Source organism: Schistocerca nitens, chromosome 4 (genome assembly GCF_023898315.1).
Source record: "Schistocerca nitens isolate TAMUIC-IGC-003100 chromosome 4, iqSchNite1.1, whole genome shotgun sequence".
Lineage (NCBI taxonomy): Eukaryota > Metazoa > Arthropoda > Insecta > Orthoptera > Acrididae > Schistocerca > Schistocerca nitens.
Window position 1 is genome coordinate 854,801,837 of NC_064617.1, and position 16,238 is coordinate 854,818,074.

The following is a 16,238-nucleotide window of genomic DNA, read 5'->3' on the forward strand; positions in this document are numbered from 1 at the left end:
CGTCTCCATTGTTCGTTTTTATTCTTTGTGGGTGTTTGAAGATTTTGGAAAAAGGGACCGATGGCCCTAGCAGTCTGGTCCCTTCAATCCCACAAACCAACCATGGCGCTTGATGTGCTACTATCGGTTTGTTCGTGTGTGTTGCGGGGGGGGGGAGGGTTAACGAAAACGAGGAGGAGTGTAGCGACTGTTATGTTAGTCTTTGACCAAACGTACTTCCGTGATCCAATTTACTTCACCCTGGACGTGGAGTTGCCTCTCTATGGTGTTCTACCTCTTTGGCTGAGTGTGTTGACATATTTTGACAGGTGAAACTCATGTTGGGGAAGTGTTTGTGATGTACAGAGGTGATGTTGATAATATGGACGATTCTGATGTTAACAGCGCAAATGAACTCGTTCTTTCTACGTTTTCAGCAAATGTTCCTGCAACAGAAGTCAGTAACGGTAAGTTGTGCTTGATTAAAATTATTGGTATTTCAGACAGGATGAAAAATCACTTACGCGTTTTGAGTCCACCGTGTGGCAGGTAAGCATTGTCGTCTCATCGATAAAGCGATATAGCCTGTATTAGTGTCTGACATTTACACTGTGATCGCATGTGGAACGTAATTGAGGGGAAAAAAATATCTTCCTCAGGATAGCCGAAGTTACGAATCAACATATCCATAAGGCACAATTTTTTTACCATCTTATATTTCCTCTTATTTTTTATGGCCGTAGGTGTTGTCCAGTGATATCACCTTTAAATTAATCCGATAGTTTCGTGAACATTTGCAAGTCATTCATATGTATGGTGATGTTTTCTTAGTTCTGCTCAGCTACAAATCGTATGACTATAAACTGTAAAGAAGATAATCATTACGTACTTTCGTCTGTGAATTTAATGATGAGTTTAATTAAAATATTGTAAGTCTGCGTTGCAAGAATGCCTCTTAGATGGACGATATGTATACTCTTTACGCGTAGTTAGGTAACGTACGCATCCCTGATATGGTATAACGTCAACTATACGCATATGCTAGCAACGGCTAACAAGTAGGTGAATGAGTAATGTTTCTTATAGATTGTTTGATCGATTAATCGGTACGTAGCTTTGTTATATTTCAGTCGTTTTACTTCATTGGCCCACGTTAAATTCACCGAACAGAGACGATTAATTTTTTATATTTAGTACTGCAGTTACGGGCATTATTACTCCGTTTTTGAACTGTGATGGATTATTTACTGCTCGATTTGTAGACATATCTGAACGCGTGAATTTGAAGAAATCTATCAAGGTATATGAACAGTAGGACTGTATGCAATGAATAGACTTAAGATAAAGGATGTATCCAAAATAGGGGAGGGGAGTGAAACTGCCACCACCTCACACTAGGAAAAAATCTTCGCAAACTAAAATCGAATCCAGCCCCACCAGGCTGACAGGTCTATTACTTCACAGTGAAGAAATCCAGAACATGTAGTGTCTATTGGATATTGACTAGTAGCAAGTGTAGCCAGAGCCATTTCTTGTGAAATCCAAACTGTTGACTCATTCTCTATGAAACTAACATTAGAAGTGCCCTAATCCAATTGCAGGTCTTAGGTATATTGTTGCTCCAAATACAGCTTTGAATGTTGGAGTCAGTTCTCGTTGGAAAAGCTCAACAATTGACACAAATCGGCACAGTGCTGCATATTAAGATCCCCCTTATCCTCTTTGAAAAGATGTGTTCAAAATTGTTTTCCATGGGAGATGAAACATTGTTCACTCAGTTACAATAACGTAGTGGTGACAGTGACCGCCGGTATCATCTGCTGCCAACATGGCTGATATGTTATTTAGATCAGGCTCGAGGACAGTTTCAATGCATTGCTTGACTGGAAATCCATGTATGTGTTCGGTTTCTTCACATATTGCAGGGTTTCCATCAACTCTTTAACACTGTTCCAGTGAGTAATAACTTGGATAAACAACTCTGACTGTAGCACATCTGTAATTAGTTTTTGGAATGTAGAGTGTGGTGACAGTTCGGTTGTTAGTTACAAAGCCAGTGAATGCGAATACAAAAACTTAGATGTGGTGACATACTGATCTGAAGCATAGCCCGAAGTTTAGGTTTGGTTGAAAGGTGAGTGTTAGGTTTTGAGTTCATGAAGTGATATCAAACAGTTAATAAATGTAAGCGTAGGCTTCCGCGGCCGTTGTCTTCTTCAATAAAATTCTTCAGGGTATCAGACCGCAACGTTGGCGCATTTTAAATTATGACGATGCGGTCTGATACCCTGAAGAATTTTATTGAAGCAGTTAATAAATGTTACATGCATGGAAAGTGAGGGCATGAGTGAGGAAGATTCTGGTCTTGGACCTTTACATGTTTTTAGCACTGTACTTGCTGTGGAGTAATGTATGTCGGTCTCTGTCAGTTTAATTCAGAAACAGTAAAAGCATAGCAATGGCCACACATGGGTCTTACAGCTTTTCAGAGGTCATGGTAATGGAACATGGAGAATACAATGGACTATGATCACATGCAATAGTTTCCGAGACTAAAACCTGCTGAGAAAGTGCAAAAGTCTGTGGGAACTTACATTACAGATAGTTCAATAAATAAGGGTAAGCAACACTCTTTAAGTCCTACTAACTGGTGCTAACTGAATCAGTCACCAGCAAGCATATAGTGAACTGGTGTAGTCATGTGATGTTGCCATTGATTGTATATGAATCACTACAAAGTGTGTGACAGTAATTCTTACTGTACGATACAGCCTATAAGGTTTGTTGGTTACATTCTGGGATGGAGTGTGAGCAGGTGATTGCTTATATGCCTCTGTGAGAATTATTTGTATAATTTTGCCTTCACTAACTCTGTAAAACTAATTTCCTGAGCAGGTTCATGTTTTTACTATAAAACCTAAAACTTTGAGGTAAATTCATAAAAATTGTTGCAGATAATAGATGAATTTCCATGGAGATTTTCTTGTGCATAATATGTACATACATAAAACATGAAACATAAAAGTGGAAGGAAGGGCGGGGTAGGGAACACAACAAAATGTGTGTTCAACCTCGTACCAGTCAAAGAAGCCTATGGTAATTCCCATTTCCATTCTTTTTATACTCTTGGGATGTCAGATGGTAAATATTCCATTTATTTGTCCAGTATTCCTGGAGGAATCTCATTGCAAGAAAAATTACACATTTTGACCATCCTGCCAGTTAATTAAAACCTGCCATTTACTTTACCTACAGCTGAATATATGTGATGGTTATTCCCCTTCAGTTACTGTTAGTGAACTGACCGGAAAGCACGTAGCATGTGCAGTTGTATGTATAATGTATAGAAATGTATTACTAATTGCTTCAAATTCCTGTCTACAGGGTAGCTGACGATACAGATTTAAATATTTATTAAGTACAAAATGAAAGCTTTGATGTTGGATGGTATAAATGACTGCTTGATTCATGCTTCATATCAGTCATATTTATTGAGCTACAAAAACAGAATTTAAACAACATGAAAATCTGTAGAAACATGACCTACATCAAAATAGAAAACACACATTCAGAGGAAATTAACATTGGTGTTACAAGTAGTGTTCAATGTGATAAACTGTAGTAACTGATACGGCCAAGTAATGAGTATGTGCATCAGTACGGTAAAATTAGGAAGAAAAGTGTAATAAATATATGGTGGAAAAAGAGTCTTGTATTACTGGAAAGTCTTGAGTGGAATGTTGTGTAAACATATTAAGTCTGATCAGCAGAATTTAATTTAAGAATGACTTATTTGCAGGATACAGAGTATTTAGTAGGCTTGCAAAACATATTACAAAGAGTTTGTGTAAAAGTCAAGGATATTTTAAAATAACGTGGGATAATCATTTTCACTTTATTACAATACTTCCTCCAAAAGGAAAAGTCAGTGATAAAAAAAAAATGAAGAATTACTGTTTGACTTCCTGCTTGTCAGTCTCTGCCTGTAACAAATTAAACTGAACTCATACAAGTGGCTTTGTCAGATCAGCCAACTGGTTCTCTCCATCTGTATGTTCAAACATAATTTCCCCATTCAGAAATCTTTCATGGGTGTGGTAGTGTCGGACCTCTATGTGTTTTGATTGTTGATGATATTCAGAATTTTTTCTTTACTTACATACTCACTCCATCTTCAGATTGTTTTATTTTTATTCCAAGGAAACTACCAAGGTTAACTGTTATATCAAATTCACTGTGAAATGTATTAAACGAAGCTTTAGTTTCTTCCTCATCACTGCCAACAATTAGGCCATTGACATAAATTGCTACAGGAAGTATATTTTCATTTTGTTCCTGATTAAACAAATAAGGATTTGCTGCATTGTTCTGAAAAGGCATGTTCTCTTTGACATCTATAAAACTGTTGTTCCTGCTGTGTGATGTTTGCTTGAGTCCACAAAAATTCTTGTTCAAGAGACACACTCAATATGTGTTATCTTTGAAAGCTCTGGTTGTTCCATATATACTTCATGTTCAAGTATTCAGTTTAAAAAACCTGTCTTCACATCAAAATATTTTACAGCATTTTCCGTGCAGCAGGTTTTGCTAGCAACATTCAGACGGTGTCATAATGTGAAACAGAAATAATTGCATCTTCACAACCAATTCTAGCATCCTGAGTATACCCTTTACCACCAGTCAGGATTTGGAGCAATTACTTCAATCAGCCACAATATTTCAACGTAAATCCCAGCAATTCTGCAATACATTTGCAGGATCTTCAACTTACACCCGTTTCTCATAAGTGATCAGATCTCTTCATTAGTAGCTTACTTCTCTCTTTCCATCTAATTCAACTGCAATACTTCAGAAAAACAGTTTGGATCTTTATCAACATCAGCTTTTGTTATGATAAACAATTCACCATTTTTCATCCATGCTGGTTTTCTTCTTTTCTCCACTATATCTTCTTTAGAAAATTGACAATTTTTCCTTTTTAAGAATTCTGTTGATTCTTTTTTAGTGACTTAATACTTGACTTCCTTCATTTCTGCCAAAACCAGACTGCCTTTGACTTTTGCCCTGTTCTACTTCAGGTACCATGTCTGTCCATTTTAGATCTGGGAATTGTTGCTGAGAAATATAAAATTCAGTGTGATCACTGTGGAAACTGTGAACTGACTTATGAGTACATCCTTTTTAGAAGGAATCCAGACTGTAAATCCATCTTTGTGATTAAAATACCCAGTAGGTTGTCCAAAACATATTGTCATCGCAGTTGGAATGGGGATGTTAGTTTATATGAATATAGCAACATGTGCCAAATATCCTGAGGTGATAGTTTTCTTACTGTTCTTATTTGATATAGTCAAATTGGGAATAAAGTGATCTGTTTGTTAAAAGTTGTGTATTAAAAAAAAACTTTATTATTCAAGATCACAAGTATAAGTTTTTACGTGATAACTAGTCTCAGCTGCATTAATTAGCCGTATTCAGATCACACTTTTGTTTTGTTTAGTGTAAACCACCAATTGGCAAGACATGCCATAATTTTGTTTAAGCTGTGTTGCTTATTATATAACCAAAGTTTAGGAGATTTTTGAGTGCCATGCATAACAAAGAAAAAAAAAAAAAATCTCAACACATACATAGGGAGAGCATAAGGGAACAAATGGCAGGAATGGGGGAAAGAAATACAGTAGAAGAAGAATGGGTAGCTCTGAGGGATGAAGTAGTGAAGGCAGCAGAGGATCAAGTAGGTAAAAAGACGAGGGCTAGTAGAAATCCTTGGGTAACAGAAGAAATATTGAATTTAATTGATGAAAGGAGAAAACATAAAAATGCAGTAAATGAAGCAGGCAAAAAGGAATACAAACGTCTCAAAAATGAGATCGACAGGAAGTGCAGGGATGGCTAGAGGATAAATGTAAGGATTTATAGGATTATCTCACTAGGGGTAAGATAGATACTGCCTACAGGAAAATTAAAGAGACCTTTGGGGAAAGAGAACCACTTGTATGAATATCAAGAGCTCAGATGGCAACCCAGTTCTAAGCAAAGAAGGGAAAGCAGAAAGGTGGAAGGATTATGTAGAGGGTCTATACAAGGGCGAGGTACTTGAGGACAATATTATGGGAATGGAAAAGGATGTAGATGAAGATGAAATGGGAGATATGATACTGCGTGAAGAGTTTGACAGAGCACTGAAAGACCTGAGTCGAAACAAGGCCCCGGGAGTAGACAACATTCCATTAGAACTACTGACGGCCTTGGGAGAGCCAGTCCTGACAAAACTCTACCATCTGGTGAGCAAGATGTATGAAACAGGTGAAATACCCTCAGACTTCAAGAAGAATATAATAATTCCAATCCCAAAGAAAGGAGGTGTTGACAGATGTGAAAATTACCGAACTATCAGTTTAATAAGTCACGGCTGCAAAATACTAACGCAAATTCTTTACAGACAAATGGAAAAACTAGTAGAAGCTGACCTTGGGGAAGATCAGTTTGGATTCCGTAGAAATGTGGGAACACGTGAGGCAATACTGACCCTACGACTTATCTTAGAAGAAAGATTAAGGGAAAGCAAACCTACATATCTAGCATTTGTAGACTTAGAGAAAGCTTTTGACAATGTTGACTGGAATACTCTCTTTCAAATTCTGAAGGTGGCAGGGGTAAAATATATGGAGCGAAAGGCTATTTACAATTTGTATAGAAACCAAATGGCAGTTATAAGAGTTGAGGGGCATGAAAGGGAAGCAGAGGTTGGGAAGGGAGTGAGACAGGGTTTTAGCCTCTCCCCGATGTTATTCAATCTGTATATTGAGAAAGCAGTGAAGGAAACAAGAAAAATTTGGAGTAGGTATTAAAATCCATGGAGAAGAAATAAAAACTTTGCGGTTCGCCGATGACATCGTAATTCTGTCAGAGACAGCAAAGGACTTGAAAGAGCAGTTGAACAGAATGGATAGTGTCTTGAAAGAAGGATATAAGATGAACATCAACAAAAGCAAAACGAGGATAATGGAATGTAGTCAAATTGTCGGGTGATGCTGAGGAAATGAGACACTTAAAATAGTAAAGGAGTTTTGCTATTTGGGGAGCAAAATAACTGATGATGGTCGAAGTAGAGAGGATATAAAATGTAGACTGGCAGTGGGAAGGAAAGCGTTTCTGAAGAAGAGAAATTTGTTAACATCGAGTATAGATTTAAGTGTCAGGAAGTCGTTTCTGGAAGTATTTGTATGGAGTGTAGCCATGTATGGAAGTGAAACATGGACGATAAATAGTTCAGACAAGAAGAGAATAGAAGCTTTCGAAATGTGGTGCTACAGAAGAATGCTGAAGATTAGATGGGTAGATCACATAACTAATGAGGAGGTGTTGAATAGGATTGGGGAGAAGAGAAGTTTGTGGCACAACTTGACTAGAAGAAGGGCTCGGTTGGTAGGACATGTTCTGAGGCATCAAGGGATCACCAATTTAGCATTTGAGGGTAAAAATCGTAGAGGGAGACCAAAGAGATGAATGCACCAAGCAGATTCAGAAGTATGTAGGTTGCAGTAGGTTCTGGGAGATGAAGCAGCTTTCACAGGATAGAGTAGCATGGAGAGGTGCATCAAACCAGTCTCAGGACTGAAGACCACAACAACAACAACAACAACATAGTGAGAACGTAACTGACGGGCATGCTATTCTGAAGACACAGCATCAGAATAAATGTATAATATGGAATCCATTATCAGAGACTTTTGTATTCACTGTGTAAGCTTGTTACTAAGTACATTTCTCAAGCGAATGTAAGCAGCATTGGTTGCTCATGATACAGTTATTTGTAAACAAGGAAGTGCCAATGTCAAAGCAGGCAGAAGGCCGTTAGTTTCCATGCTGTGGGAACTTCCTTGTTTGCAGATAACTGTGTATCATGAGCAACCATTGTTGTGTACGTTTACATGTGTAGCATACTTAACAGGCTTGCACAGTAAATGTGAAAGTCTCAGGTAATGGAGTCAACGTTATACATTTATCCTGGTGGTGCATCTTCAGAGTAAAATATCCATGTGGTATGTTCTAATTGTGCACATGAGTAGGTTGTTCGACTTTTATTTTTGTTATACATGGCACTCGGTGATGTCATAAACTTGATTTGCATAATAAGCAGTGCAGCATAAACAAAAATAGGATGATTTGTCTTGCCAATTGGTGATGTATGTAGAAAAAATTGTGATCTATAGATGGATAATTAATATATTAAAAAACAGTTGACAATAAAAAAATTAGACTTGCAATCTTGACTAATAAAGTATTTTTCTGAATACACCTATTTTCTACTGGTTGATTGTATTGTAGTTGGTAAGGGGATTTGTCTGGAACTGAGGAACTTAAAGTAAAATTTATGATATACATTGCCTGACAAAAGAACTGAAGTACCCACATGAAATGGTTGGATGTGTACAAAGTTTTCTACACATGCCAATCACTGGCGGGTATGTGAATGCTTAAAGCTGCAATTCTGTGTGACAGGTAGAATGGCCACCAGAGTGCATTATTGTGGTTAGGGTTTAGTATTGTTACTGGGCCTGGCAAGTTGTATAACAGATAAGGGGTGTGAATGGTATCAGATACTGAGTGACACGGAGGCATGCCAGAGTTAGAAACAGACCTTATTGTGTGTCTTCATTTGGCCTGCATGAAAATACGAGAGTGGTTATATTTGTTGTCAAGGATCTGGTCGAACACATCTGACCGCCACAACAGAGGTTCACAGTATTAGGCATGAAGTGCACTGTAACATCCTCGAAATCTGCAGCTTTCCTCCAAAAATAAGTAATGGATTCCCTGCCACATTCTGTGTCATCCTGCACCAATGATCAGACTAGCGGCAGCCCAACTGGGGATTTACGATCCCGTGCTGCTGTTAACGTTGCAACACAAACAGCTGCGTTTGCTGTGGTGCCGTGAACAGGAAGCATGGACTGCTTGTCAGTGGTGTTGCATTGTATTCAGTGATGAATCATGATTCTCAAATACTTCACATGATTTATTGGCTAGTATTGTGGTGATTCGGGTCGAGGTACCAGTCTTCTCATGTTCTGGAGGGCACAGCAGTTTTACTCCCGTTATGGTGTGGGGAGCCATCAGGTTACAAATGGTAGTGATTGCGAAAAATCTGATAACACACCGATATGTCTCGGATATTCTGCATCCTTATGTGCTACCTCTCATGTGACAGTGTCATAGAGCCATTTTTCGACAGGACAGTGCTGGCACAATTCTCTATGAATTGTCTGCATGACGTTGAGGTGCTCTCATGGCTAGCAGGATCGCCAGACCAGTCCCCAATAGAGCATTTATGGGACCAGATTGGATGTCAATTCTGTCTCAGTGCCATTATCCAGGATATAAACATTTTGTGTGCCAACTTGCCCCAGGAGAGGATACAATGCCTTTATATCACACCTTTACTGACTGCATCAAAGGGGATGAACATCATACTGATACATGCGTTCATACTACCAAATGCTTTGTAAATTTGACTCAGTGTTATCAATGCAATAAAATTACATTCTCCCTCAATCCATGAAGTTTTTTTACTTTTTCTCCTCTTCTGGGTGCTTCATGTTTTGGTCAGGAAGTGTAGACTGTTGTATTGTGAGCTTGTGTTCAGTCCTTTTGGTATTTTACTTGAATTCACCATCAAACATGCAGCTTCAGTAATTTTGCTACATTTTGTTCAGGGATTTAGGGTGGAATAATCAGTAATTATGTTCCCTAATCTATGAGGGAGGACCAGTAAGTAACGCACAATAACTTTTTTCTCTCCTGGTATTGCAACTGGAGTGTTGAAATTTCACGACAATATAGCTTGAAGTTTGTACTGCAGAGGGTATTTCATTTTCATGTGCAGCTGTAGTTAGAGAGGCCTGAACTATGAAATAAACATGGCTCACGTATTACTGTTGTAAACTTGTGAAGAGCAGCAAAATGTAATTTTATATTTGTTTGCCAAACGGCATGAACTGAGTGAAATTTGTAGGGCCATGCATGTTGACTGTATGGATCGTATCAATGTTCTTCAGGTGGTGGTCATTCTTTCAGGAGGTCCATGTGAACCTTAGTGTTTCACCATGCTCCAGGCAACCGGTAACAGTGGCAACCATGCAGAATGCTGGAGCCATTGAGGAGGCAGCATTTTTGAACAACTGGCATGTGTAACTACGAACCTTACCACAGCAGTTCCTCATTTCCTATGGTGTGGTGTATGATACTTTGAACTTTTGTAATGTTAGTACTTGCTGGGCGCCTAAGAACCTGACAGACAAATGCAACAGCCAGTGAATAATGACAAGCTTGGATTGCTTAACTCGTTATGCCACAGAAGGGCATGAATTGCTGAAAGAATTCGTCACTGGGGATGATTCATGGGCATACACATCCAAAACCAAGCAGGTCTCTATAGAGTGGAAACATTGCCAGTACAAAAAAGTGACTCAGTCTGCTAGGAAAGTGCTTGTGACAGTGTTCTGGGATATGCATGGTGTGTTGTTGGTGGACTTTGCTGAACATGTGACCACTGGAATGCTGCAGCCTACATTAAAACTTTGGTTAAATTGTGTCATTCCCTTTGTAACAAACATCACAGCATAAATGCTGATGGTGCCAGACCTCATGACAATGCTCACTCCCATTATACTGCTCCTGTTTGTGAAAAAATGCCAAATTTGCATCAAAGGTTCTGCAGCGTCCACCTTACTGACCGAACTTTGCACTGACTGTCTTTCATCTGTTCGGTCCTTTGAAGAAAGTCCTGGCCGACCAATGCTTTGTGACAGACGTGGAAGTGAAATCAGCAGTCCACAGGTGGTTATACTCCAACCAAACAGACTTCTATGAACAGGGCATATTTAAACTGACAGTGCAATGAGAGAAATGTGTTGAGAACGCAGTTGACTGTGTAGAAAAGTAGAAAAAAGATATAAGCCCATTTGTGATATTTTGTTCTTTGTTTTGTTATCTATTAAATTTTCTGTCAGTAAAATTATTGTGCATTACTTTCTGATCTTCCTGCTTATTAGCAATTCCTTAACTTTCTAATTAAATTCTTTGCCTCCATCACTTTTAAATTGTTTAAGAGTATATTCACTGGTTTGAGCTTTTTTAAATTTTTTAAGCAAATTATATACTTTATTTTTGTGTTTCAGAAAGGAAATTTGGCAAAATTTACTGTGACAGACTTTCAAACTTGCAAAATAATGAACACTTGCAAATGGATGTTTATTGACATCTGCATGGGTTAATTGACCAATAACTGAGGAACAGTTTGCTTGTTGTTTGAATCACATACTGTACATCTTTCCTATCACACAGCCATAACAAAATTCATTCTTGCAACATTTAATTTTGATCTAAAGCTTCTTCAATGTATTATTGATGCGTTGTTTATTTTTATGATGGAATCTTTTGTTGTACACTTGCAGTGTCTCTGAGGAGGTCACTAAATTCACTTGATTGCTCTTTTGTGGTCTGACAACATGCATATTCAACATATAAAGCCCATTTTCCACATAGCTTGTCATGATACTGTAGCTGTTGTTTTCTCCCAAATCCGGACACTTTTATTGTTAGCTATTACATGCTGCTGTTCTGCATGAGAAGAAAGGAGTACTTGTATCAGACACAAATTAAACATTGTGCATTCTAGCACTGTACCATTCATTGCTTTGCCTGATTTTGATACCAACTGTTCCTTGACCAAATCCACGCACATTGTTACCTTCTTTTACTAATGAAATCGCATAAGGAAGAACAAAATCATTTATGAAAAAAAACTACTGTGATATCAAATTCATGTTCTAAAGTATTCAGAAAAGCTGTAGTTTCTTTCTTGTCACTGCCTGCAATAAGGCCATCTTCAATATACGAGGGTGATTTGAAAAGTTCTCAGAATCACCAGGAGAGGTCAGCACTAGCGCAACGAGTTGTTCACATGATATTAATTTTACTTTTTCCCGAAAACATGTGCCACATCAGTGCTCTTGGAAGAGAGCTATGGTGCTGATGTGGCTCTGTTGTTGTTCCCACGTAGTGATGTGTGAAGATGGAAAAAACAGAGATTTGAGCAGTGATTGAGTACTTCATAAAGAAAGGTATGAAAGCAAAGGACATTCATGCCGATTTCCAGGATACACTGGGGGCTCTGCTCCTTCATATTCAACTGTTGCCAACTGTACAAATGAATTTAAATTTGGTCAGGAGAGCTTAGATGATCATCTGTGCAGTGGTCGGCCAAGATGTGTCACTACTCCAGAAATCATTGCCAAATTGCACAAAATGATCATGGAGGATCACCAATTGAAAGTGCATGAAATTGCTCATGCTTGCCAGATGTCATCTGAAAGGGTATATCACATTTTAACTGAAGAATTATAAATGAAAAAAATTATCTGCAAGATGGGTGCCGCGGCTCTAGATGTACGCCTGCATGCGTTCTGTTGCCATGGCAAAATTACACGAACTAAGGTATGAATTGTTGCCACACCTGCCTTCTTCACTTAGTATGGCTCTGTCAGACTTCCATCTCTTCCAAAAACTGAAAATTTTTCTTGTTGGACGAAGATTCACTTCAAATGAAGAATTGGTAGCCGGAATTGACAACTATTTTGCAGGCTTGTAAGAAACTCATTTTCGAGATGGGTTCAAGGCACTGGAACATCGATGGACTAAGTGCTTTAATCTACAAGGAGACTACATTGAAAAATAAAAAAAGTTTCAGTGATTTAACTACTTTTTTTTTCCTATTCCATTCCGAGAACTTTTCAAACCACGCTAGTAAATTGCTACAACTACAAATAATGGAAGGACTAAAAGTATCCACTCACAGTAAAGTTGAGACTTTGAGCAGCTGTCAAGTACAAGATTCAAATAGTGCTAAGTTTAGGGGTGTGTCCTCCTTTGGTGCAAACAGACCAACAAAACGCACATACATGCACATGCTCCATTATTCATAATCTAAATTGGAAGAGTTTTGTCTTCTTTACTCACATGGGAATTACTTTAAAAATGGAAAATTGTTGCTGCAGCAGTTCATATTATTGTACTGGGAAACTGCATTATTTCTTTTTGTTGGTGAATATTTTTTTGTTCATTAGTTCAAATTCCCTAATTTGTGTGTTTGTGACAGATTCACCTGTAGCCATTAAGCTGCATATAAAAGTTTGGTAGATGATATCAAGCACGCACACACACAAGTTGGCACACCTCATGTTGCATTGGATGAAAGCAACAATCTGAAGTGGGGGGGGGGGGGGGGGAGGCGTATGGAGAGGTAGCATGGAAGGGAGATGGGCAGGGAGGATTATGCTGACTGGGAAGGAAGAGGGGCAGAGAAGGGGAAAAGACCAGTGAGTGCGTTGGCTGAGAGCACTGCACAATAAGGGTGAGCGGTGCCTGAATTGAGAATAGGTGATAATAAACAGAAGATGGAAACTGTTGGGTGGAGTGTGTGGGACAGTGCATTACTTTCTGATGATGATGGGATAATTTTGGGGAGTGGAGAATGTGTTACAAGGATAATGCCGATCTGCATAATTCACAAAAGCTGGTGGGGGAGGGGAGGATCCATATACCCTGGGTTGAGAAGAAGCTGTTCAAATCAATCATGTTATGTTCAGCTGCATGTTTTGTATATGGTCCACTTTGCTGTTGGCCAAAGTTTTGCAGTGGCCATTCGTCCTGGGGCCAGCTGGTTGGTAATCAGAACGATATGAAAAGCTGTGCGATGACTGCAGCAGTGCTAGTATATGACATGGCTGCTTTCACAGGTGGCTCAGCCTCTGATGGAGTAAGATAAGTCTGTGACAAAACTAGAAGTACTTAGTGCATGGATTGGGCAAGTTTTGTACCTTGGTCTTCCACAGGGATCGTATCATTGTGGCAAGGGGTTGGGATTGGGAGTGACATGGTGATGGACCACTATGTTGTGGAGCTTGGATGGCCAGTGTAGGACAACTTTAGGACAGGTGGGGAAGATCTTGGGTAGAATGTCCCCCATATCAGGGCATGATCATAGATAGTCAAAGCCCTGATGAAGGATGTGGTTCAGTTGTTTCAGTCCAGGGTGGTACTGCACAACAGAGGGAACAATCTTTGTAGCTGGTTCTTGGGAGTAGTTGGAGAGTTTGGGGTTAGTGAGGATATTGTACAGAGAGTCTGTTTATCGTCTAGATCTGGTGGGATAGTGCCTGTCTGTGAAGGCGTTTGTGAGACTCTCGGGTCACTGGACAAGTGACTTGTCGTCACTGCAAATAAGCCGTCAGCGAGTGGCCAGGCTGTATGGGAGGGATTTTTTTGGTATGGAAGGGATGGCAACTGTCAAAATGCAGGTACTGTTGGTGCATTTAATGTGGACAGAGTCTTCAGAGAGGAGGAGGTCAGTGTCCGGGAAGTCATAAAGCTTGTAAAGGAATGAGGATAGGGTGTCTTGGCCCTGAGTCCATATCATGAAGATTCCATAAATGAGTCTGAACCAGACCAGGGGTTTTTGTTTACCTACCATAGCCTACTTTCCCTATGCCCTCCACCTAACTGTTCCCACCCCCGTCTGTCCTGTCACTTACTTCCAGTCCACGTCCCCTCACCCTAATTGTACGCTGCTCTCCACCAATGCAGGCACTAATCTTTTTCCCCTCACTTCTCCTCTTCTTTTCCACTCTGCTTCTGCCCCCCCCCCCCCCCCCCACCTCCCTTGCACCTTCTCTCATCTGACAGTCCTGTCCTGGTGCTGTCTAGTTCCTGCATGCTCTGTGAGACAGTGGTCTTCTCTCTCCCCACCCATACCCTGCTATGCCTCCCCCTGTACCTTCTCCCTGCTCCACCCCAGATTACTATTTTCTTTCAACATGCCCCTGCGTTTTGGCCTCGGCACCTAGAGATGGTGGTCATGTGTGCGTGTGCGCATGTTTCATACTGAAGAAGGCTTTGGCCAAAAGCTTAATGTTTAACAGTCTATTCTTCATGCTTGTTTGCAGCTCAGTGTGTCATCGTTACAGTGAGTAGCAGTTTATTGTTCTTGTATTACTGTTCATATTCCAACCTGATTTTAGGTGTTTTATTAATACTGAATTTAATCTCCATTGACAACAGTATGCTACATTCATGAAGCTGTTGAAAACTGTCAGTTAGTGCTGCATTTACAATGAATCAAAATATTGATGTCAAATGTCAATAGATGCCTGCTGAAATATAATGCTGGCAGCTGCACACTGCATGTAATGGTTGCTTATCCCAGTGTGGATTGAAGTTGTAGTTTTGGATCTTACAACTTGCAGTGATGATGTCGAGGAAAGATGAATGAAATCTGAAGCACTCTTCATGTTATCTATTAGTCAGTTTGTGCAGCATAAATTAGGAGTCAAAGCAGACAATGTGCAACAATGGTTAACTTTCGATCCCTAAAGCTGTCACACATTTTCTACTTGCTCTTGCAGTGTGTACTTGCACGTTTGTGATAGTCACTTGTGTAATAATTTTTCGATTTCTGTCAAAATCTCATGTTGATGTATTGCTCCATTGCACTCAGAAATGTCTTCACACTCACTATTTGGTTGGCTGCGGCAGACATCTGTTTCAGCTTAATGTGTTCAGTGATACATGGTACCTTAAAAAAAAAATCTGTCTTCATCTATAAGCATACCATTTCACCATATAGGGGATAGTGAATGTACCACACTTTTTCCACACATTTTGTATTGTACTATATCTGAAAGTGAGTTTTAAGAAAGTATAAATGCACATTTTTGCTTGGTGTGGTCTCATCTAATCCCAAGATTATTTTGACAAGTGAACCTTATTACCCTTTGTGCTGCAATCTTGTCTTTGTTTTTAGCTTTTCGTTTTGTGTCACTATCAAACATCTAAAGACCTGACTCAGTCTGGACAACCATTGTTGTGAGGGAATAGAAATCCAAGTGATTAATTAACTCTTAAGCCTTTAATTTCTCCTTTTATTGGGCCAAAATAGCTTCATATTTATATATCAGTGAATTCTGTTGTGGTGCCCAGTGTTGTTTGCAGTTTAATATTAAAATGAAAAAGCATATTAGACCATTTTTGATTGCTGTTCTGTAACATTTATAGCAATCTGCATTGAATGAAAAAGTTACTCTTTGAAATAGGAAGGAGAGCAAAATTTGAACTTTGTCTTACATAGACTCATTATTGTTAGAATCAATATGACTTCACCTTACTAGAATAGCTTTGGACCTGCCAACACCTGT

The 16,238-nt window shown here is 39.2% G+C and overlaps 1 protein-coding gene across 1 annotated transcript in view; it reads left to right on the top strand.

Annotated features, from left to right (window-relative positions):
* Positions 1-301: 301 nt before the first annotated feature.
* Positions 302-16,238, top strand: part of LOC126253300 (putative sodium-coupled neutral amino acid transporter 7) — a 65,295-nt gene continuing 49,358 nt past the window's right edge. Inside the window, exon 1 of the mRNA XM_049954531.1 lies at positions 302-446. Coding sequence (XP_049810488.1) covers positions 338-446 — 109 coding nt within the window. The 5' untranslated portion in view covers positions 302-337. The remainder of the gene's footprint in view (positions 447-16,238) is intronic.